The sequence below is a fragment of the Halichoeres trimaculatus genome, unplaced genomic scaffold (genome assembly GCF_033239565.1).
Source record: "Halichoeres trimaculatus isolate MK-OKI-2021-1 unplaced genomic scaffold, fHalTri1.1 fHalTri1_scaffold_12, whole genome shotgun sequence".
Classification (NCBI taxonomy): Eukaryota; Metazoa; Chordata; class Actinopteri; order Labriformes; family Labridae; genus Halichoeres; species Halichoeres trimaculatus.
In genome coordinates this window covers 22,446,465-22,469,759 of record NW_027437190.1, presented here as the reverse complement: position 1 = coordinate 22,469,759, position 23,295 = coordinate 22,446,465, and the positions used below count along the sequence as shown (strand labels likewise).

The following is a 23,295-nucleotide window of genomic DNA, read 5'->3' as shown; positions in this document are numbered from 1 at the left end:
TTTTGAATGTATTTGCTTACATCAAAAAGAAACTAATTGTTTAAAGGTAAGGGAAGTTGGCAACAAAGACGGGATAGGCAAATGTGGAAAATGACCTACAGATGAAACCAGGGAAGATTCATGTAGTAAAAGATAATTCCTTTATAGCCACAGGGGAGCTCATATAAACTCAATGATTTCAGCTACAGCAGCAATAAAAACTCTCTCACACAGCACAGAGGATCATGATATGTTTGCACAGAGAGAAGCAAGTAAAACGAGAGGAAACACAACAGTATAAATATTACATCAGTTTTAAGTCAGATCAACAAGCAACATCTACTGAATGAACTACAACTATGTTTTTGGTCTTTATGAACCTCTGTTGTTACCATAACTTTACCTTATGACATCTGTGGCTTAAAGATAAAGTTATGGGCACTTGATGAAAGGACGGCTATGAAATCTGATTTGAGCTATCTAGTTCCAGAGATAAATGGGTGTTTTTTTTGTTGTTGTTGTTGTTTTGTTTTTTATTTTAGAGCAGCTTCACTCAGCTAAAGAAATTCAGTGAGAATTTTCTTAAAACTTTCTTGTTCCCTCACAGGACACATTGTTCTAAAACTGCTCAATATTACTTAAGATTTTATTTTCACTGTTGAGCTCTAAAGTTTATCCCTGAAACCCATATTTTTCTTTCTTTTTTCATTTAGCTCTTAAATTAAAATGTGGGGTTTTCAAAAATGCAAGTAAATTAACATGTAAAGTTGAGACATGTATACAATGTCTTGCTCAACATTTTGGGCCTTTAAGCTGACGACCTGTTCAGGGTGAACCCAGCTCCTTGTGCCCGGTGACAGGAGGGATGGGCTCCAGCCCAGAGAGGGGAAAGTGGTAAAGATAATGAATGGATGGAAGTTGGACTGGCCTTAGCAGCTGTGCAGAGATTGACAGCCTTGTTATACTGCACACCACAGAACAGCATGCTTGTGTGTTTGTGCATGTTTGTGTATGTGTGTGTTTTGTGAGATAGTGAGTTTAGTGAGTGTGTTTGGGCCAAACTGAGCACAATTATCAAGTAACTTCATGGACAGTAAAAAAATACTCTTTCTATGGAGCCCTGCTGACTGGCACAGGTGTTCCTCATTCCCCTTAATTGGGTTGGTTACTGTGTGCTGTCTGCGAGAAAAACACCTCACACATAAGGGTTTCTGTGTGTGTTTTTGTGTGTGTATGTGTGTCTAAAGACAGAAAGCAAAAGACTCTGACAGGGAAGGTCACCTTTGTGAAGCTTTACTTTGGCAAATGCAAATTTTAGGTTAAGAAGTGAAGTTAAGGCCAAATACTTTTCCTTGGTGCACACTCTGGCGTGTCGTTGTTTTGCTAACAACATAAACAATGCTCCAATAAAGTGCTACAGTTAGTCAGAGCAGACTGACAAATAATGTGCCAGCATGCTAAATACCAAGACCCTGAAGCTGGAGCAGCTAAATGGAGTTCAGCCATCATTTATTGTCTTATTGACTCTGGTTATTTTCTTAATGTGAAATGTTAATCAGTCTACAATCTCAAAGGCCTCTTCATGAGTCCAAGTCTAATGAAAAGGAAGGTTTCAATGCAAACAATCCCTCCTCTGCTGTTTGCATGTACTCTTCAAACTGGCATTGTCCAGAGGTTGTTCTTGTTGATTATTGTCAACTGAAAACTTCCATACAGTCATTCTCAAGTATTGAAAAAGCTGGCAGAGGGTAGATGTCAGGAAAGTGAAGGATTTCACTCAACCAAAACAGCTCTTTTTTTGTTAATGTCAAAAACACAGAGATGAGAAACCCCTTTGTCCACAGAGGCACTAAGATCGTCACAAATTTAACGCTGGTTTACTGGTATCTGCAAGAATTTTAAGGTCATTCGTGGTCAATCTATGCAAGTAAGTTCACTTGATTCTTCAGGACAGTGTGGGTGTGTATGGTCAATGTTGGGAATAACAGCAGTAAAAACCCTAAGACAGCTGGGATAGGCTACAGCCACCAGTGACCCTGAACAGGATAAGCGTAAAAAAAAAAAAAAAAGAATAAATGAATAAATGAATGAATGAATGAATGAATGAATGAATGAATACACCATCTTTTTTTTTAAAGCAGCTGGTCTTACATGGCTTCAAGGGCTATCTCAAAGTTTGAAACTGCAAAAAGGAATACAGTGCAATGTCAAAGAAAGTGTTATAAATTTCAGAAGACACACAACATGTCAATCCCTACACCAAAGCCTCAGATGTATCAAGGATCAGAAGTTTCATCAATAAATCAAGGGCTTGGTTGAGAAGGTCCTATTTTCCACATTTGTCAGAAAAGTCCACAGATGTTATTTATAGCTCACCCAATCTATTCCCCTTTCCCTCCTCTCTGCCTCTGTCACAGATACTGAGATCAGTGGAGCTCAGAGCCAGATAACCACCAGTCAGCAGGGAAACATGGGGGGGACTGTAGTATTCAAAGAGCCTCCTAAAAATATTATTTTTTTGGTGAAAGAGAGATGCCACTGATCACAGCTGAGTTCTTGCAAAACCGAGAGATCTGAAAGCTAGATAAAGTAGTGACCATGAATAAAAAATGATTAGCCTTCTACCTGCTTAGTAGTATGTAGAATATGATTAACAGTGGCCTCGGGAGACAATATGGATTGGAAAGACTAACAAAGAGATAAAAAATAGGATTTTAAAGCTTGAAGCAACCTCATGAATGGTAGCTGCTGCCCGCTGCCACATTAACCCACTGTCTGATATTACGTGTAGCACACTGACCTGAAAAAAAAAAACCTTTAAACTGAGCAGGACCTTCACGTGACCCCTTTTCTCAATCGATGGCCTTAGAATTACTATGAGTTGAGAACATTCAACAAGAGAGTGATTTTGTTCATTCAGATCATTTAATCTAACGTGTATGTTTCACTTGAAAGACTAATAAGAAGAAAAATGTCCCACCTGTAATCGTTTTGTGACTTGGATCGTCTCACCTCCAATTCACCACTTCTAATTCACCAATCGACCTCGGCTGCTCTCGGTAGCATTAATGACATTACCGCTAGATGACGCTCCTCTCTCTGGCCAACTGATGGAGCTGGTGACAGACAGCTTCGAATGTCCCGCCCATTGTGCTGTATTGTCCAATCACATCTTACGTTCTTTTGTTGTCGTACGTGAGCTGACAGCGGAACTGAATAATCGACAGAGGCTACCTGCTACTAACCGACACAACAAGGTAAATTTGAATATTTGTACAACTATTTTAAAATTTAACTGCACAAATTTATGCATGTACCGTATTTATGAGCCATGCTTTTAGCATAGTAATTCGATTAAAATCATAGAAAAGACTTAAGTGGACTGAGGCCTAACGTAAACGGCTAAGCGAAGCCTTGCAGTTTGTTAGCCGTTAGCCAATGAGCTAGCATGACACATTGGGCTTGACTACTTTTTAATACCTGCTTTTAATGCGAGTTCTGGACCTAGTTTAACTGTATAGCGGTTCAGGCTTTGTTCGACAAGCACCTCTTGTGTCTTTGACCTGAAAGACTATTTATAGTAGCGTTTTTTGGCTTTGGTATTGGCCGGTTGGCGTTTGCTTACCAGTGGAGCGTCTTCAAACTGTTTTTAGGTTTAGTTCACCACTATGACAACCACCAGCTACCTGCCTAGTGCTTTAAGGTAAATGCTACTGTATGTGACTTCGAAGCTACTCATGTCACAGTTATCCAACAAATTGGAACTCTGACACATGCAAATACCATATATTTTTCTAAACGAGTTTAAAAATGTGAAGATTTTGTGTTAATTCCTATTTATTTTCACATTTGCAGGCCTAAGATCTTGTCAGATATCGCATTTATATTCACAGCAAATGCGTAATTACTGCCCCTGCACTCTCCGATAAATCTGATAAATTTCCTTCAGTACTCCCTGCTTTATATATATAAAAAAGAAAAAAAATACACTCCAGTTGGGGCAAACCTGACATTTTCTGGACAGTTGTCCGAGATATTTGGAGCATGAAACTCGCATGCTACTTTAACCTGTCTGGTTCTGATCCTGGGGGCCGAAGCATACCTCTATGAGACAATCTCTACAGTCTTTATGGTCCATACTGTGTTTTGACCATTTAGCACAACGTGAACAATTAGCTGTGTTTTAGAAATATTCTTCAAGGAACCAGAAGCCTAAATATAGACCTGTGATGTGATCCCCATTCTTGGTCTTTGTTAACTATGTTGGCCCTTTCTCCTCACATTTTTCTTCAGCAGGACTGTGTGAGTAACCTTCAATTGAAAAAGATGGTTGAAAGGTGCCTTATTTATTCATTGAAGACATAGCAATCAGTATCAGCAGAAGAAAACAATGAATTACATGATAGATAATAAAAAGATGTTACATACACATTGAAACACTAAATTCAATGCATCTATCATTATTCTTTGTAAAAAAAAAAAAAAAAGGAGTTACTGTAAACATTGTCCAGCAACTCTACCTTTCTCCCATACAGTTGAAACTTTTGCATCTTTGTAGTGACAGTGCGTCATTCGACTGGGACACTGAAATATTCTTATCAGCACTGCCCACATTCAGTTAATCTCTTAACTCAAAGTTTTACCATTTCGATTTCCCTTAAGTATCTTTAAGTAGCTTATAGGAAAGTGTTTGACATACAGCACTTTTTTTCTGTTCCAGCTCTTGGTTTTAAGCTATGTGATGTTTGCGATGAGTCATGTTACACTCTCTGATATATGAAGACTTTGATTCAGATTCTATGATCTTTCTTGTTGAGTTTCTAGAATTATTTATTGTTAATGCCTGAACACCTATGAAACATGGCTAGATTTAACACTTAAGTGATTCAGTTAGCTCTGAATTTTAGGAAAAAATCTGCTCTCAGAGGATGTTTACAGTCATTTTAATGCGTATTCTAGTTGATTGAGGCTGTTTGGAGAGATAAATGAACTTGTTAGAGTTGAGAGTTTATTGAAGTGTGTCTTGCTTTGGTAAGTTTGGGTTATAATGTTCAACGCTGTGGAAGCGCACAGCTGCCAAATCCAATTTTGAGATGTTTTCTTCTTGCAGAGACCCTGAATCTTTTATTGTTTTATAGAGTGTTTTATTCTGTTTGATTCTCTGGCTCTGTTTTCAATCTACAGTTTCTTGAACAAGTTTGAGTGCAAACAAAGCAATAACAACAGAGAAATAAAGGGGAAAAGCTCTGAATGAAATGCAAAGAGAAAAGAGGATCCTGGGAGGAGTGATGTTCAATGATCAGCATCGTTTCTTTTACATAAAGCTGGTGTAACATAATTATACAGCAATATTAGGTTAAATGAATTGGGAAGAGGGCAGAGCAACAATTATCTGGGGCCATAACTGCTCAAAGAAATAATCTATTACATTAAGTCAATATGTGTCCCTTTGCTTTCAGGGATACTTGGACTTATTATTTTCATTATCATTGTGGAAATGTTGTGATATATTTCAACCTCTCTGTTCACTTGGCTTCTGGCTGTCTTAACATCTGCATTCTGCATATTTTGCCGCACTGCTCCTCTTGCAGTCTGTTGCTGATTTGCAGCCAGGTTTGTCCTCCTTATTAAATCAATATAGGAACACAAATGGATCCAATCCAACCCTACATTCACCACTTGATTTAACTTTGATAGATTTATGAATTTAGACGAGGTTCTGTTTCTGAGACAGCCAGCCTCGCTCAGTTTGTTTGGCTACAACACGTGCCTGTTCATCTGTTCAGCTTGCCAGAAAAGATGCCCTCTACTCTTCCTTGATGAGCGTCCAGTGGGACGATAACATATGGAAGACAACGTGCATGAATGAATCTTAATGCATCAGTTTAAAGATTATTCAATACATTTGTGCCATAAGCGTTTCCTGAACCAGTCAGACTAGTCTTAGCTCAGCAGTGGGTATCCAGACTCTCTGTTGCATTAATTTAAGGAAACAGCCTCAGGTAATGAAACTGGTCTGATGCAACTGCAATAACTAAATTGTGTATCTGTAAGACTAAATCTCTCTTTTGTCCCAAAATGTCTCTTTTGGGATTAAGATCCTAAAATATCACATCAAAGTCAAGAGGACACCTCCTCACACTGTTCCATACAGTTGAGGCACTTTTGAATTGGGAGGAACTCAACTTTAATCAGTCTGACATCCTTTCTGAACTATTTTTAAACCTGGGTAATTTTTTGCAGTGACGCTTGAAGATTTTAAAGCTATAAAGTCAGGCCAAGTGCGCGAGGGGAGACAGAGGTTTAGCAACAGCAAACATGTTTGGCTTTTTGTTCTTTGGGATTCACTTTCTGCAGCTGACATATCAGTGCAAGACACAGGCAGATTACCGTCAATACTTAGGTAATTATTCTGTCGTTGCCCTCAGCCCACTGTGCATTTGCATCATGTTTCAATGCAGGAAATGGGTTTGGATGAATAAACATGCTCTGCTTAGTATTCATTACACTTGTTGCCTGTGTTGGTTCGACTGAGTGCAGCTGCCTGTCCACAATCTGAGTGGCTCTCCAGGTAATTTGAGGGTTAAGTGCTTTGGTCAAGAGCACTTTGCTGTGGGAACTTAAATGAAAAGAACATATTTTTTCTCAAATTCTGCGCTTTCAAAAAACTTCAAGTGGCTGGACTGTTTTCTGAGGGGCATGACAAAACACCCACATGCTGTTGGGTCATTCATCTATTGAAGGGATTGATGACAGAGGATTTATCGAAGACAGAGACACCATGGCCCCAAACATTATTTTCCTGCAGCTACAAAAATGTATCACTTGCTTGATTTTTATCGTACTTGAACTCTCTACATGACTCACCTGCTCTCATGCGTCCAACCTGCTTACCGTGTCTCTGTCACCTGTGTCCCCTGGCATCAGATGGAGGTGGAGCAGCTCCTGTCTCTGTCAGGCTCAGCACTAGCCCAGGCTGTCAGCTCCCTGCTGGAGACCCCAGGACTCTACGTCTTTTCCGACATCCTAGAGCTGCCAAATGTCAGAGAGGTAAACACGAGCTTCTCACACTTTTTCTTCCTCACCTTTTGTGTCTGTTGAGACCTTTTCCGACCTGGCACGGAAGGAACACGTCTTAATCACGGCTGTAACAGTTACCGCACAGGTGTTAATGTTTGAGACACTCAGAGAATCTGAAAGTAGAAAACAATAAACACATTCAGAGCAGAGAGCGATGCATGTGAACACCTTGTTAGCAAAGTGTCTCACAGAAGCATCCTTAACTCATTTCAGAACGGTTCAATCATGCATGAAAGAGGCAGTTTATATCCAAACCAATGATGTTATCGGACTCATAACTCACCATCCAATCAACACGTCTATATTTAGAGCCGCTGTATGTGATACTGCCATTAATTCATTAACCATCATATTACAGTCTCTGCTGGTTAAACTTCCACAAGATCGAGCAGCTAACACCCTATTTTAGAAGTGAGAGGCTGTTAGAGCAGAGAGGGATTAAGAAAAAGCTCAGCCACAGAGGATGTTTTTATGGATTTTTGCAGCTTTTGTGCAACAAGCAGTCAAAAATTCTGAAAGACAACATCAAGGTTTTGTGAAACTAGCAAAAAGGACAATTAGCAGTGCTGGAGAATGAATGTAGAGAACTTAACCTCTGGGAAAAACAGGTGTAGTTCTGTGTTATTAGATAAACACTGAAAGAAAGGGACAAACAGGCAGTGACAGGAATGTCTCAGCCGTTCAGACAGCGAGAACACCATGAGCACATCACAAAGACCTCCCTGAACAATATGTGAAAAATGCCATATGTGGTTACAATGTGGAATACAGCAAGAAGAAGAAAAAGAGAAAGAAGGAGGGCAACAAGTATTAAATGTGAAAGAGAGCACATCAGCCTTGTACACACAATACCTGTATTTCAAACATCTCCATCCTGGATCCAAAATAACACAGAAAATATATATATATATTTTAACCACTAACTTGTCTATAGTTTTGAGTATAGCAGATATTTGGCCTACATGGGATTAATCAAAATAGTGCGACACCTGTTACAGTAAAACAAATCTTTTAATGGGAAGGTTTCCCTCAGTCCTTTTCTGAGTAAACATGTTGTTATTGAAGGGCTCAAAGCAATTCCAGTCTAGTGGAATTTGAATGAAACAGTCAGTATCACTTACTGAGAGGGTCTGTTAGATTATTTTTATCGTTTTACAGAAATAATTTATTCAGAACATTTTAAAGTTTTATCAAAAAATCTCTCACAACGATGAGCTATTTTTAATATTTCCTCACATTCGGCCTTCCTCTTGGGGGGATGAATAAACACTTGCTTTTCAAAGTATTTTCTTGTCAAACAATATTTGTGGCTCCACCGCATAGAACACTTTCTTTTTGCTCTTTATTGCTGTCAAGTCATGTGCGACAGATCCAATCTGCACAGCACTTTTAGAAAAGCTGTTGTTTGGCTCATTTACATCTTAATGGAAACGCTGCATCGATGCTATATATTGCATGTACATATTGCACCTGCATGTATTATGTGTTTGTGTGTGTGTGTGTGTGAAACTCAGTGGGTGTCCTCCCAGGTCACAAAGGAAAAGAATAGGAATCTATATGGTAGAGAAGTTACTGTTCTTCAAACATCTTGCAATGTTCAGAAATGAGCTTTCAGTGCCATGTCCATGCCACTGTCCTCCAACTTCAGTCGGATCACAAAACAAAAAACTAGACACAGTTTTTATGAATAAAACTATTCCCTGAAATCCAATTGTGTTTAAAAATCAGTGGGCAGGTCAAAGAATACTTTCAAATCCAACCTTTAAGTCAATAAATTACCACAAACAGCTCATTTCAAGTATTCAGAACTAAAAGCAATTCCCAAAGTGCTTCTTTAGTCAAACATGCAATACCAAACCCTATTCATTTGGCAAAATCTTGCATTTAGGACTAGAAAATTTATTTATGTTAAAAAAAAACATTATTTTTTTTTCATTAGTGCTTGGCAATGAAATGTCTGTGTGACACTTAATCAACCATTTATTGCTCTTGTCAGGTCTTGGTGTGATCCTTACTTTAAATCTTAACTCGGCTCAGTTAAACCTCACATCAGAGCTGCAGTGTTCACAGAGTACAGCTGTACAGTTTGTTATCTAGGTGTCCCTTGACTGTTTTTTTCCTCTCCCCTTGTCTGTCCCCTGAACCACAGCTGGAGAACGGGCCTCATGCACCAGTGTACCAGCTCCTCAACCTTTTTGCCTATGGAACATACTGCGACTACAAAGGTAACACAATGGCAGCATGGTGTAAATAAGTAATAGGGCAGCCCAGCAGCTCTTCTATTATGAGCTGTATTTCTTTACCGAGAGGCAGGCACCTTGAGATGGAGGCTTCAAATCTCTCACCTGAGATTCTCCTGGCAGGTTATTCACAAATAAAAATTACTGATTGAAGTGTCTCAGGCTTCTTTTCAGTGAGTGTTGATATTCGCAGATGATTGTCAGTGTGGCAGCCGTGCTGGCACAGGCAGCCAGACAGATAAACTCCTTTTCTGTGACTTCATTTGCTGTCTATGTAATGCATCCAGAAGCTTCAACAAGAAGAGGAATGTTAATTATGTCTAATTTTATGCTGAATATCAACCAATAGCCTGGAAAAAGAATTTAGCCTACTTTATTGTTGCCTTCCCTTTGGAGTCATGCCAACAGGGAGCACATTTCCTTTCAGAGAGCTGTGCAGTGGAGCCCTTAGAGGGGCTGTCAGAGCTGCTGTCTCAGAGGGTGTCAGTGCTGTCACCAGGGGAGCATGGCAGCAGGAGACACAGGCGCTGGAGAGCGACCTGCTCCTAACTCTGTTCTCTGACTGCTTAAACAGCTCCACACTTACCTGCGTGTCTCTGTGTGGCATTACACTTCAAAGTAATAAGTTGTGCCCCTATTATGTGTGACTGTTGACCCACAGCAAAGTGACACTTGCACAATGCTTCTTGATATTTCACACTGTGTCACTTTTTTCACTGTCTGCTCTTGTCCGCTGTGTAGAGAGAGCCGCCTCTCTTCCAGAGTTGACCCCTGCACAAAGAAACAAACTTCGCCATCTGTCCATCATCAGCCTGGCATCCAACCTCAAGGTACTGGTTCACTAATTTCTGTTTGCAGCTGAACTGTTGTCTTCTATTGCTTCAAAAAATTGGAAAATTTAGAGCCTCATGTACAGAGCCTTGCTGGCTCAACTCTGCTTCATAAAGCATCTGTCAACAACTCAGCCTTGATTCAAGCTCTTCTACTCAGAGTTGATAGTTTTTGAAAGGTTCACATAACATTTGTGTGATTTTTAACTGTCTGACTTTTGAGTTCAGTTCAATTAAATCACATCAGACAAGCCTTTCAATCCCAAGTTTCTTAAGAAAAAAGTCACCAGCACCGCGCCAACTATTGATTAGAGATGTCTTTTCCTCCCGCTCCTCATGTGCGTGATAAAGTATTAAATGTTCTTCTAAAAGACATCTCTCATTTGCACTCTCCAACCACACTGCTTATGCCCTTTTCTTTCTCTGCTCCTGATAAATAATTGATTCATTATTCTCACTAGCCCTGTTCTTTTTTTTAATACTTAATCTCACTTTCCTCTCCCATTGCTCTGCTCTCTGCTGCTCCCTGTTTTTCTCTCAGATATGTCACTGCTTTTTTTGCGTGTAGCCTTGAACCCTTTAATTGCCCGGTGGAGGATTGTTAGATCTTCCAAACTCTCCTTTCATCTTCTTCGGGCAGTGACATTTAGACAAATGGGCAATTTCACAGTAACATTTCTGTCATTTTCCATCAAGCCGTTAAAGTGGACTCAAATTATCTGCCTGTATATCTTGTTTAAAAAAGGAAAGAGAGAATATGAAGAGTAAAGTCCAGTCATCTCTTTTTCCTCTAAGTGCCTGCCGTACTCGCTGCTTCTGCAGCAGCTTGAGCTGAAGAACGTGCGGGAACTGGAGGACCTGCTGATCGAAGCTGTCTACTGTGACATCATCCAGGGAAAACTGGACCAGAGGAACCAGCAGGTGGAGGTGGACTGCAGCGTGGGCCGGGATCTTGGCCCCAATGAGCTCCCAAACATCGTCAACACGCTTCAAGAGTGGTCTGTATCACCTCTGCGTGTCTGTTGAAACTTTAGATTCATGCCTCAATTATCTGTAACTCGCAATCCACTTCTTACCTTCTTTTCCCGTCCCAGGTGTACAGGCTGTGAGGCAGTGCTGTGTGGTATTGAGGAGCAGGTCTCGAGGGCAAACCAATACAGAGAGAGCCAGTTAAAAGTCAAAGTACAAGTGGAAACAGAGGTCAGTCAATCACCACTGTTGCCTGCAGTCTCATTGTTTTCTTCAAGAAAACACTGCAAATGTTACTCATCCCTCCTGTCCCAACATCTCAGTGTTTAGTGCTTTCAGCTACTTGTGATATTTCAGTTTTCCCTGCCTGTATATTTCCATACATGCATCTTGTCTTAGGCAAATGTCATACATAGTTGTTTTCATTCACGCATCCAATTTAAAAAAACCCAAAACATTTCCCATGTAAAACATTGAGTCCAATGTGCTCTGAAAAAAGTGTTTATTAAAGTAGCAATTTCTTTCCTCCATACTTATTGCTGATAAGGGAACAATTTTGTTGAAAGATACACACTTTGGTAAACTCTTGGTATGAAATTCAGTCTTTGTGCTCCACAGATCAGCACAGAAACACTTCCTGTGAGAGAAAAAGAGGAAAACTTATGTCAAACAGACTGTGTGACTGAATCGGACTGCTGACTCCTCACATTAGCTTCATGGAAATGTTTCAGTGTATTTTCACAAAGAATAGGTACTATGGTGTTTGCCCCATCATTTATATTACAAATATAATAAAGATTGTATTTTTCTAATGTCCATTAAGAGCGGTTACAGTCCATGTAATCTGTTTAAATGTTCATTTTAACCCTGACCTTTATTCCAGGACAGACTTGAAAGATTGTGAACTTTTCCTTTAAAAAAAACATTCCACTTCACGAGTCCCTAATTCTGAATCTCTCTCTTCTTTCCCCTCAGGTTTCAAACCTACAGAAAACATTAAAGGCCAGTGCTGCCTCTCCATCGTCAGGCCCCGCCCCTGCTGGAGCCGCTTCTAATCAGGACGCAGATCAACCAGCAGAACCCAGAGACCCTGCCTCCTCTCAGGAACCACGACAGCCGGGCAAAAAAAGTTCAAAGGTGAAAGGGTAAGTCGGGTGGCATCACCTCTGTGTGTGTTGTGATTGCACAGTTTTTTGGCTGTTTACAGGAAGGCAGTGAAATATTTTCTGCTTGAGTGACACTCTAAGTGCATCACGTTATATACTGTTTATACAGACAAACCACCAGGAGTTAGCATAGAAATTGCTTCCTTTCTTCTTAAGCTTGGCCAAACATCCAGAAATGAACACATAAAATATATTTGGCCATGTAGAATAAATTACTGAAAATTGTTGTTTGTATTGGGATTTGCAGCTGCAGCTTTAGAAGTAGTTGACGTTAAGGTTTTTCAAATAAGAAATGCTGTTTATCCTCACAAGTCTCCAAATTGGGACAAAAAGATGCATGTGGAAGTTTTTTTTTTCATTAAGTTTCTTTTATTACCACTCTTTCTTTTTGTTTTTTTATAGCACTTTGTGGTTTTTGAAAGGTTCTTTATAAATCTGAATTTACCTAGTATTAACCACAGCACTAAAAAGACTCCACTTCAAACACTAAATTAAAGCCATTAGTCCAATGTTCTTGTAGAGAGCCATGTTAATTCAACTGCCAAATGCAAGGTTTCCATTTTTTCAATAAACACAAAAAGCCAGCTGCTGGTGTAAGTGGTGGGTCTGCGTGTGAGTGTTTGCATGTGTCTGCATGAAGTGGCTTTATTATCAGCTGTGTTATCAGCTGCACGTCTGTGTTTTGCAGCAATGTTTAAACCCTGCTATCAGGGCCTGTTCTGCCTCCATACAGCCCAATTACCAATGGCTAATTTCACATCTGTCCTGAATCATAAAATGTCACTGGATATAAACGAACACCCGCATGGTCTCCTCCTCCTTTAAAGAGCTGTCTCCCCCTCCAGTGATCAGACGAGCTGCTCAGCTCCTTGCCTGTTTATGTTGTTGTTGCAGAACAGAAAGCTGTCATTATTTTCTGGCAGCCTGTCACTTTTTGATGAAGCACAGAGGCCTATAATTTTCATCACTCAGCACTGCACTTCATTCATATGTAGATCCACTAAATGCGTTGTAACCCATGTTAATGATAGTTTAACCTCAGTGTTTGAATTAAAGGAGCTTTGACACATTTTCTTCATGAAACTATTTAAAGGACGAGACTCATACCGAAGCAGTTATAATTAGAAATGTCTTTGCAGAATCCTCCCTGATCAGTTCCAGTGCAGGTATATAAATACAGATTTGGAGTTAATCAGTATAAACAAAAGTTCTGATGTTGTGTTTGCTCCCAGGCTGCGTGGCAGTGGGAAGATCTGGTCCAAATCCAACTGAAGAAGAGAGACTGAGACATGGAGACAGCGGCACTGAAGGACACTGGCAGATTAATGGACTCATGGACACATTGACGGACAAACGGATACATTAAACAATGTGACCATTGTTCAAGGACACCTTTGTGTCACTCTCTCTATCTCTCACTCTCACACACACACGCACACAAACATACACACATGTACACGCGCACTCTTCACAACAAAACCAGGAAGCTTCACGGGAACTTTTCTGATCACCAAATCTCTCCTTGCCGGATTCAGAAACACACACGGGCTGATGGAAAGGACAGGTGTGACATTTATTCTTGCAGTTCTTAACAACAGGCAGACTGGCAGTACACACTCGCACACATGCACACGCACACACACACTCACACACACACCAACACACACAGCACTTCTGTCAGATCAAGATCAAACAGTCTGCAGTAGGAGTCAGTTGCCTTTGACCAGAAACAGGATCAATGTGTTTGATGCAGATGTGTGTAACTATTGGTTTAAAAATGTTCTTTTTGGTTTAGATTAATATTTCTTTGTATTTTTCTCTCTGCTGAGTTGAAACATGTATAAAATCAGAATATAAATGGTCAGGAAATAAAAGGAAACCCTGCACTTCTCTGGACTGACTCATTAATGTCACTGTCACTTCTTTTATTAAATGCGCTTCAAAGTGCATCTCTGGAGGGTGCACTGCTAAATGTTAACTCGCAGAAGGGGGCTACTCGTTAGGAGGTCAAGCCATTAATTAGGGCATGTCCCCAAAGAGACTAATGTATTACAGAGCTGAGGCTTCCCCTGTGCACAATCAGCATGGATACACACACACCATGTGCGTTCATATTTCATACAAGTTTTTATTTTGCCCTGAGCTTCTGTTTCAATGTCAAAAACTGCTTGTTGAAATGATCGTCCAGCCTCTCCTGTAGCTCTATTATTCTGTGGAAATGGCCTTCATCATTCTGCCCTGTCCATCCCTTTTTTTTTTCTTTGACTCTGTTTTCACTTCATCCTCTGCTCTCCGTTCTGCTTGACATTAATGGTGGTAATTAAATGACCAGCAGCCTCAGCTATAGAGAAAGATGAGGAAATTATGATCCTGTTTCATTTTTGAACCCTGCCTCTGTCTCCATCACCTCCTCCCTCCAACATCACTCCCACGGCTATTAATATGGGTGTTAATTTCACTCGGTGTGATTCAACCTCACTGTTTGAGTTTTTACCAGACTGAAGCTGTGACTTCTAACAGCTTGGGGTGTCTGCTGGTGAAAGAGAAAGTGACAGGTGAGACGTGTGTGTGTTCATTAAAGGTGTGAGCATGTGAGCGATGACTCGGCATACGTGAGTTCACGCCTAACTTCTGCTCTGGTGTTTATCAGCAGTGTTTACAGATTGCTGCAGTGTCTGCTGCTATGTGTCTCATAACTACAGGATCATTAAAACTTCAGGGTGGAATGCAGCCAATCAATTACTGTGATTGATCAGGAAAATGCCCGGAGGAGATGTGAAACGGTGGCTGTGCAGCAGACTGATGGAGAATCTCAATACACTCGGGTGGCATTTCTCAACTTGCGCCCGCCTTGATTTTATTGACATTTGTTTGAAAAAGTGTACACAGAGGAAATTCTTGCTTAGCATCCTGTTAATCTTTCTGAAGCGAGGGAAATCCATATGAGGTGAGGAGATAAGGAAAAGCTTCACACACAAGCAGATGCCTTTTTTCTTCCCTTTCTCAGCTGTTGCTCAATGTGAAAAACATGATTGGCACATGCCGGACTTTTTAATGCCAAGCCTGTGGTTTAAAATCAATGCAAAGCAAAAGACTAAATGTTCACTTTGGGGAGAAAAAAAGATTAGGATACAGGGGTGGCTATTAAAATGCACAGTGTGGGCTTTGTCAATCCCATAAAGCATTGCAGAGTGCATCGCTCCCAGGGGAATTCATTCACCATGCACAGAAATAAACAGACACAGAGCTAAAACGCCAGTCTTTATTGAACATGGTACAGAAAGACCACATTTCTACAGGAATGCTACTAAAAATCACAAGACTTTATTTCTGTAGGTTTGCACGAGCCACTCATGAAGCCACCAGCACAATGTCTGTAGTGGAAATGTGTGTAACTGGGGGGATTCATGTCTCAAAGATGCTTAGAAAAGTCGCAAAACGCAACCTGACATTTGGCTTTACAATATTTGTTAATATATCACTCACTGATAGATAAAATAGACATTTATAAATAATAGATTTGAATCAACTCTCACAGGTTTTCTGACTATATACATGCAGATTCATTGGAGAGAGACAAGATGCTTCTCTGTGTACTCTTTCCTTTGGAGATTTAGTTTCTTGATTCTGATATGAAGCAAAATTGTGTTGGATTTTCCTCTCCAGTTTGAGATTCTTGGCTGTCAGCAGGGGAAAAAGATCCTTGTCGTAGTAATGTCAGTCCTTTGATCACACACACAGTTTACAGATGCTCATTTCCATGATGCCGTAAATCTGTCTTTGTTGTGTGCCACCAGAAACCTTTGGGAAACACTGATTTTCAACAGGAATGCCTCCTCCGTCCACCCCAGTGCTGTATGTATTTTATCTCCACCAGTGGAGGTTCTTTATGCCTTCCACACCTCTACACAGTCCAGCAGGAACAAAGGGTGCTCAACAAAGAGGGTGAACGTCAGCCACATAATTAAGAGAACAAATCATGAGGTGGGGGGGAGGAAACAAAACAGACTCCTGCATACTCTGCAGAGGGAAAAAGCCACACTATTTGCATTTCAGGCGCCCAAAGCGGGGGATAAACAGCAGTTTTTGGAGCGTGACATGTTAAACACATTGCCTGTTGGCTAGAGCCGTGCCAATGAGCTTTGTGAAATACCCTGTTCAGTGTTTGGAGATGCTCAGAATGGCTTTTTAACCGTTTATGAACCAGATACCAGCCTGCTACACTGAACTGTATTTGAGTGAAAGAACAGTCGGCTGCATTAGAACTTATACTGAGTTACTGGAAACAGTTGTGGAAGCACAGGTAGGGCATTTCATGGGTAATGGGATTCTGCATGGCTGTTAAACTGCTTGCTTGTGAATTAGTCAAGGCAGGTCGAAACACAGAGCGGTTGGGTATTTTGGCGAAGCTCGGGGCCATACAGGGGGATGGAAAACAAGAAGCAGGTTACAGTGACGCAGAGCCACATAAAAGAAATGAAGGCAGAGCACAGAGGAAGAAAAGGAAGGAGGAAGAAAGGAAGGAAAGAGAGAGGGAGCAGCAGGAAGATGAGTTTGGGTGTTTTTAAGACCTCAGGGGAGCCGAGGAGTTTTGTGATGGCTGGATACCTGGGATCCCTGAATTCATTTCACAGTTTCAGAGAAAATAAAACGGCACTGCAGGCACACCCTCTGGTCGTGTTGATGTTCCTCCTCAGGCCCCGTAGAAATGTTTACCATATGGAGAAACAGTCACCTCAGAGGTTCACTACTGGGATCCTGACACAGCACAGAAAGACAGAGAAGGAGAAGAAGAGTGAGAGTGGGAAGAAAAAAGGAAGAAAAATACAAGGAGGAGGAGTGGGGGTGTTGTGGGAAGCTTGGGGAGCCCCAATGATAGGACGAAAGGAAGTACAGAAGAAGAAGAAGGAGAAGTAGAAGAAGTAGAGTAGAGAGGCCTGAAGCTGAGAAAGTGGTGCACACGCAAACGGAAAGCTGCATCGCAGGGGACCGAGAGGGCGGCAGGGGGAAAGGAGATGGAAGAGAAGGAGGAAGAGGGAGGAAGGAAAAGCTGATGGGGAGGCGGAAGTGAGAAGGAACACTATTATTATCCTGATTGAGATTAACTTTGAATACCCTCAAATAAAAGCATCATTTCATGGACGGCGGCTGGGCTCACGATGACTCATCTGGAGAGGGAGTTTAAAAACACGGATACTTCTTACAGCAACACACCAGCCATGAGCTCTCCTTGGAGAATAGCACTACTGTCCAATTATTCTCCATGTTCATGCATACAAAAGGACAGAAAACAGCTTTATACACACACACACAAAGAAGCTAACTTCATCCAGAGGTGCACACACATGCACATTAGAGTCATGAGATAACCAGACTGTGCCGAGCTGGCGAGGAGACTCATTACCTCTCCCTGTCGGTGAAGGAGGAGGAGGTGCTGTGCAGCGTCTGCCGGCTGTCCTCTGAAGCCAGGGAGCGAGGGAGTGCGAGGGAGAGGGGGGGAGCCACGCCACGGGAGAGTGGGGGCGGATGTTGGGAACAGCTGCGATCATAACTGGGAGAGAAGGATAGTGGCACGGAAAGACGGAGAGAAAGGGGATGAAGAGGGGCAAGAAATTCGGGGAGACAAGTTGAAAAAGGAAAAGATAAGGATGGAGAGGGAGTGGAAAAAGGATGGAGAGTGAAAAAGAGAGGGGGGAAAGGAAGTTGGGAGTTGAGAAATAAAAGGATGTAGTGTTAAAAAGAGACCAAGAGGAAGTGGGACAGGAATAGAAACAGAGATTAAAGGACACAAAGAAAGTTGGAGTTTCAAAGAGATAGATAAGTAAAAGAAGGTTAGAGAGGAAGTTACAAAGGGAAGGAAGTGATTGAGGAGGAAGGTTGAAATTAAGAAGAGCAGATAAGAAAAGGAGATGCAGAAAGGGAAAAGATGAGGAAGAGGAGGGGAGAGATGGAGAAACAAAGTCAGAGAGCATCAAGAACAGGCAAGCCATTTAGCATCAGCGAACACATTACACTGCCACTGTGAGAGAGAATTAGTGCACTCATCGGACTCATTAAAACGCTGTCAGGGGGGAGAGGGAGGCAGAGTGAGGAATGGGGGAGGAAACAGAGAAGGGAGGGCGATGTGGTGATGGAGTCAGATAGGGTGAGTTAGGCAGGATGCAACAAGGCAGGGAAACAGTTGTAAGGAGAGTGAGTTAAGGTGAAGACACAGTCGGGAGTCACAGGATCCGGCTCTTAAGGATACTCTGACTTCCAGCAGAGGTGCTCTGGCTGTTTTCCCTCAGCAACACCTGTCTGATTCCACTCTCCCTTCACACACACACACATTTACACACAAACATGCTTGATTACATCAGCCACACTGTCGGTTTTAAGGCCTGGGAAAATCACTCAGCACATATGCCACTCCACTATAATCATAATGAACTGGACAGTGGCCAATTTCCACTATAGGCTATCATTTCAGTCCATCTGTAGCCTCCTCTCGCTCCATCCGCAGCACTTTCTCCATCTAACACATGGTGTTATTTACACATTTATGACACCGAAGCAAGAGCCAGTCTATAGAGAGGGAGACGCTGCCATGTCTCCAGCATGAATCCCAGCAAATTCTCACTTTTTAATGTGAGGCCACTTTGGATCCACAGGCAGAGGGAGAGAGGAAGAGGAAAGAGGGGAGGTGGATGGAGGGAAGAGGGGGGTTCTTCTCCACAGCGGGTGCAGATGAAGTAAGTTATCGAAACAACAGAGAGAAAAGGGAGGTTTATCGTGTATCAGCTCACAGCAAGCTGCAGGATTATCTGTGGATCTGCAGCCGGACTGGCAGTGCTGGGAGAGATAGGGAGACTGGCGGGGGAGATAAGAGGAGTACCAGCTGTACAAAGACAGGCAGTGTTAGAGCGAGGCAATGATGATAACTAAAAGTAAGAGAAATAACCTGAAGGTAGAGAGAAGGGGGGAGAGACTCAGGTATTCAGAGAAAGGAAAAGAAATCCCAAAGAGGCCTCGGGATGGAGGAAGAGAGAAGAGAGAGCAAAGGGAGATAATGTAGGGTGTGGGAGCAAATCTGAGATTAACCGAGAATGTGAAAAAAAGGATATGACGAAGAACAAATTATACAGATTCAGGCAACGAAATGTAAAATTGTGGTATAAAAGGAATGTGGGTAAGATGAACAGATAAGGGAATTACAGTAACAAGGGGCAGAGCAAGTAAAGATTAGTGAGAAGAAAAAGGGAGAAGACAAAATAAGGCAAGTATGAGGAGCAGGAGGAGAAAGGAGAGGAGTCCCAGTGGTCAAATAAACGAGGTGTTATTGGTTTGATCAGCAAAGCGTGGCAGTGCTCCACTACATCACATAGATGACTCCCCATTCCCAGCTAATGGCCATGTGTGCAACGAGCACTCACTACGAGGCCTGAACACGAAACACACGCAGAACCTCCACCCTGTGTTTACATGCTGGGAGTGCTCTAATGGCTGTTACAGAACATTGACACGGTGAAGCCATTTTATCGCCATGACAACAGGTCGACTTTTGCTTCCTGCACATACTACTAATGGTGAGAGGGATGTACAATCATTGCAACTCTAATGGAACGAAATGACAAATCTGTGCAAAACGTGACTTTCAGGGACACATGGTTGATCATTATTAAACAATTAATATGAACACATTATCAAGTGCAGCATGCATGTTCCAAACTCATCTGTAATAGTCAAGGTCTCCTCATCAATGACACCCAAACATCTGGCAACTTCATCACTTCCACACATCTGGCGCTCTCCACAGGTTTATCTTGACCAACCATTCAGTGGAAATTGGCGTTTAGTCAGTTCCCATTAGTAATAATTCAACTGGAGCCACATCATTTCTAGAAATGGTCAACTCTAATCTTCGACACCTACACAAAGACAAATAATATTGACAAAAGCTACATCCACTGGGTATTCCTCTTTCCCAACAGATTACAACATGATCAATGAAGCAGCAATCTGTGTTTTTTTTCTTCCTTTATAATGATGAAGACAGCAGTCATACTGACACCTGTAGGCAAACCAAAACTTGAGAGGAAATAATATGATTGATAGTGATGATGCTTATTTGAGACATTTCAGGTTGATCTCATGACCAAACAAAAAGATCTCAACCCAAGGTTTTTAATCTCTGTTCAAGCTGAATCTACAGTTCAGTAAATCACAGCACAACAATAACTTAAGCACAGATGCCATAAAAATTGCTGAGCACTTAACCCTCTCCTTCTCTCCAAGTGTCTGATTCCAAAAATCCAAAAGTGACCACAATGAGGGGGAGTATGCCAATTATTCACAGTCTTTTAGCAGAATCCACTTTAAATAGTGTGTCTGTACATACACACATGTACTTGGCTTTCATATTTCATGGGGACTATCATTTCCACAGCAGCTGAAGTGATGTTAAGAAATTAATCTACCATCAGAAGGGAGCAGACGGGTAAAATGTCACCTCAGAATACAGGAGATAAGCCTATCAAGCTTAGTGGAGGACTTTATTTGGTTGACTTTGCAAAATATCCACATGGGAAAAAGGTCTTCCCAAGAAAGGTTGTAAATCAATAACTGGTGCTCAAAATAACACACACACACACACACACACACACACACACACAGAGAGAGAGAGAAAACATTGAGGAGAGACGTTAGGTTCCTACCAGAGTTTTGCAGTTATGACGACTGCTGTTAAGATGAGCAGGGAAGAGATGGTCACGGTGACGTAAAACTGAGGATCCACTGTAAAACACATAAACAAACACAGATTCTCAGATACATCCCATACGATACATCTCATAATTTCTGACACGACTGGTTTGTCTGTTTGTATCCAGAAAAAAAAGGAGAAATCATCAAAGCCAGCTGAATAAAAAACCGGATGTGGAAAAAATGTTGGCCCCAAACTCTAAATCTAATCTGATGACGTCTCCTCTCTGTTTTACAATCTGACAGCGGCCAATTCTTGCCTGTGAGTGATGAGAACTTTATTAGGCATTCCCCTCCGCAGACACAGCCGGCTGCACACAGCTCCCTGTCAGCCTTCACCCCACTGACAGCTCATTCCCTGGAGGACTTTGTGGCTTGTGTGTGAGTGTGTGTGTATTCACATGGACTGTGGCTCGTGAACACCTTTATTTAGAAATTCTTCATGTGCAAGTCCAGATGCCCACCTTCCTCAGGCTCCACCTCCATTCCTCCATCCTCGCCTCCTTCCTGGTCTCTAGACTCCAGCGGCGCCTCCTCTCCGGGCTGCATGCTCGCGCTGGGATAAGGCCACTCCTCGGAGGAGGCAGTGCTGTCCTCCAGCTGGCTCCTGTGCAGGGGGTCAGATTCCTGGCTGGAGAGGAAGTGATAAGTTTCATCCTCCAGAGGCTGAGTTGGACCCCAGACCACCGCCCACAAAGGGGTGGGAGTGACCTGGGCCGTGACGGACAGCTGGACCGACAGGGCGTCCACCTGCTCCTCCTCGCCCTCTCTGTCGTCACGGTTACAGGTGGAGGGTTGTGTCACCAGAACAACCAGGAGGAGGGAGAGGAGGCAGCGGAGTGCGGTCAGTCGTGCGACAGGAGAGATGGAGCTGGAGGAAAAGTGGAGGAGAAAGAGAATGAGAGGTGGAGGAGTGACAGAGAAGTTATCTTTTTGTCTACAGGCGCCCCGCACGACCTCATCAGATCAGACAACGATGCCAGCTATCACTCACAATGACATTTGAAACATCAGCACCCACATAAATCCCCCTTCAGCTCTGATATTTTCCATCTTACCATCTCTCCATCGCTTCGCTCTGTTCACTGAGACTCTGCTGCTCCGATCATCTCTCTCTGTGAGGGAGGACAGAGGGGCAAGAGAAGGAGATAAAGGGAGAGAGCGAGAGAAAAGGAGAGAAAGGGGGAGGGTCTAGCTTTTTCTTCTTTAATGTTCGTAGATAAAAGACATGTAAACATGTAAAGATGTGGTTGCAGGAAGTGAACTCTGTCACTCTTCCACAAATCACACATACACCTGAACACAACTTGGGATTTTAAATTTAACACTCAATTACGCACCACATGTTCAACCTGCATCCACATCTGCACTCAGGAACACACACACTAAAGCACACACTCATTGTCTGCTCTGCTCTGTCACACACATTCACAGATCACACACACCTGAGCGCGGCACATTCATCATCATTAGAGGCGTCACGCGTGGAGCCAACACTCTGTGTGGCACTTTGAGCAGAGAGGTAACTTCCTGTCTTCAACTGCTGCCCAAATGCCACAGAAATGTCACTCGCACACACACAGACAGGCATACACACATGCACAGGGAGATGGACGGGGACACACACACGCTCCGACACATATCAGTTATCATGCCTACCTCTGGCAGTGAGGAGAGAGGGAATGAGAGGGAGTCAGAGAGAGAAAGGGGGAGACACAGAGAGCAAGTGAGGGAGGGAAAAAAGCATCGGTTGCCAAGGCGACGGAGACATGTAGAGTCTGGTAAAGTAAGAGAGGAGAGAGAGGGTGATGCGAGGAAGGCAAGCGACTGTAGGAAAGAGATTTAAATGCTAATTATGTTTTTTTTTAAATGCTTCAATTAAATGGACGCAGAGGAAAAGAAATGGATTTGAGGAGGCAAACAGAAATGATACTGAGGACGACATTAATAAGCTTCTTTTGGAGGCGGGAGGGTTTTTTCTGAGCTCCTCAATTATGTTTACAAAAACAGCAAGGACACCCCAGAGAGAAAGAGACAGAAACACAGACAAGAGGAGGAGGAGGGAGGAAAGGAAGGAAGGAAGGAAGGAGGGTAGAAAGGTAAAAGAGACTGAATTAAATTTAATTTAGATTAATTTAGGCTGCAGAGCAGAGCGGGGTGGTGATCTGGAGTCTGAAGAAGAAGCAGGGTTAGGTTGATATAAAAAAAAATACAAAAGAGGTACAAAATTAGAGTCATGTGTCAAACTGTGACGGCTTTATTTTACGTGGAAATGATATTTACACTGAAAAC

At 42.1% G+C, this 23,295-nt stretch overlaps 2 protein-coding genes across 3 annotated transcripts; one reads left to right on the top strand and one right to left on the bottom strand.

The window, feature by feature from the left end:
- The first annotated feature begins 3,152 nt into the window (after positions 1 to 3,152).
- Positions 3,153 to 13,696, top strand: cops7a (COP9 constitutive photomorphogenic homolog subunit 7A). Its single transcript, XM_074684486.1, has 8 exons — positions 3,153 to 3,236; positions 6,907 to 7,029; positions 9,209 to 9,284; positions 10,041 to 10,129; positions 10,925 to 11,127; positions 11,224 to 11,329; positions 12,074 to 12,243; positions 13,497 to 13,696. Exons 2-8 carry the CDS (start codon positions 6,907 to 6,909, stop codon positions 13,534 to 13,536), a joined length of 807 nt encoding a protein of 268 aa, XP_074540587.1. The 5' UTR covers positions 3,153 to 3,236; the 3' UTR covers positions 13,537 to 13,696.
- A 1,816-nt stretch (positions 13,697 to 15,512) lies between these two features.
- Positions 15,513 to 23,294, bottom strand: pianp (PILR alpha associated neural protein). 2 transcript variants are annotated; one of them, XM_074683950.1, is made up of 6 exons: positions 22,663 to 23,294; positions 22,062 to 22,118; positions 21,468 to 21,874; positions 20,958 to 21,036; positions 17,669 to 17,815; positions 15,513 to 17,022 (listed from the first exon to the last, which is right to left on the bottom strand). In XM_074683950.1, exons 2-6 carry the CDS (start codon positions 22,070 to 22,072, stop codon positions 17,001 to 17,003), a joined length of 666 nt encoding a protein of 221 aa, XP_074540051.1. In that variant the 5' UTR covers positions 22,073 to 22,118; positions 22,663 to 23,294; the 3' UTR covers positions 15,513 to 17,000. The 2 variants fall into 2 exon arrangements, with proteins under 2 accessions (XP_074540051.1, XP_074540052.1); XM_074683951.1 differs by lacking the exon at positions 22,663 to 23,294 and adding an exon at positions 22,449 to 22,617.
- Between the last annotated feature and the right edge of the window lies 1 nt (position 23,295).

Excerpts from the sequence above, each read along its gene's own strand:
- cops7a (XM_074684486.1), top strand. The coding sequence starts at position 6,907 with ATGGAGGTGGAGCAGCTCCTGTCTCTGTCAGGCTCAGCACTAGCCCAG. Across the intron at positions 7,030-9,208 it reads AGCTGCCAAATGTCAGAGAG|CTGGAGAACGGGCCTCATGC; the intron begins GTAAACACGAGC and ends CCTGAACCACAG. Across the intron at positions 11,330-12,073 it reads AAGTACAAGTGGAAACAGAG|GTTTCAAACCTACAGAAAAC; the intron begins GTCAGTCAATCA and ends CTTTCCCCTCAG.
- pianp (XM_074683950.1), bottom strand. Across the intron at positions 21,037-21,467 it reads GGAGGTGGAGCCTGAGGAAG|TGGATCCTCAGTTTTACGTC; the intron begins GTGGGCATCTGG and ends TGTGTTTTACAG. Across the intron at positions 17,023-17,668 it reads TCCTTCACCGACAGGGAGAG|GATCCCAGTAGTGAACCTCT; the intron begins GTAATGAGTCTC and ends GTGCTGTGTCAG.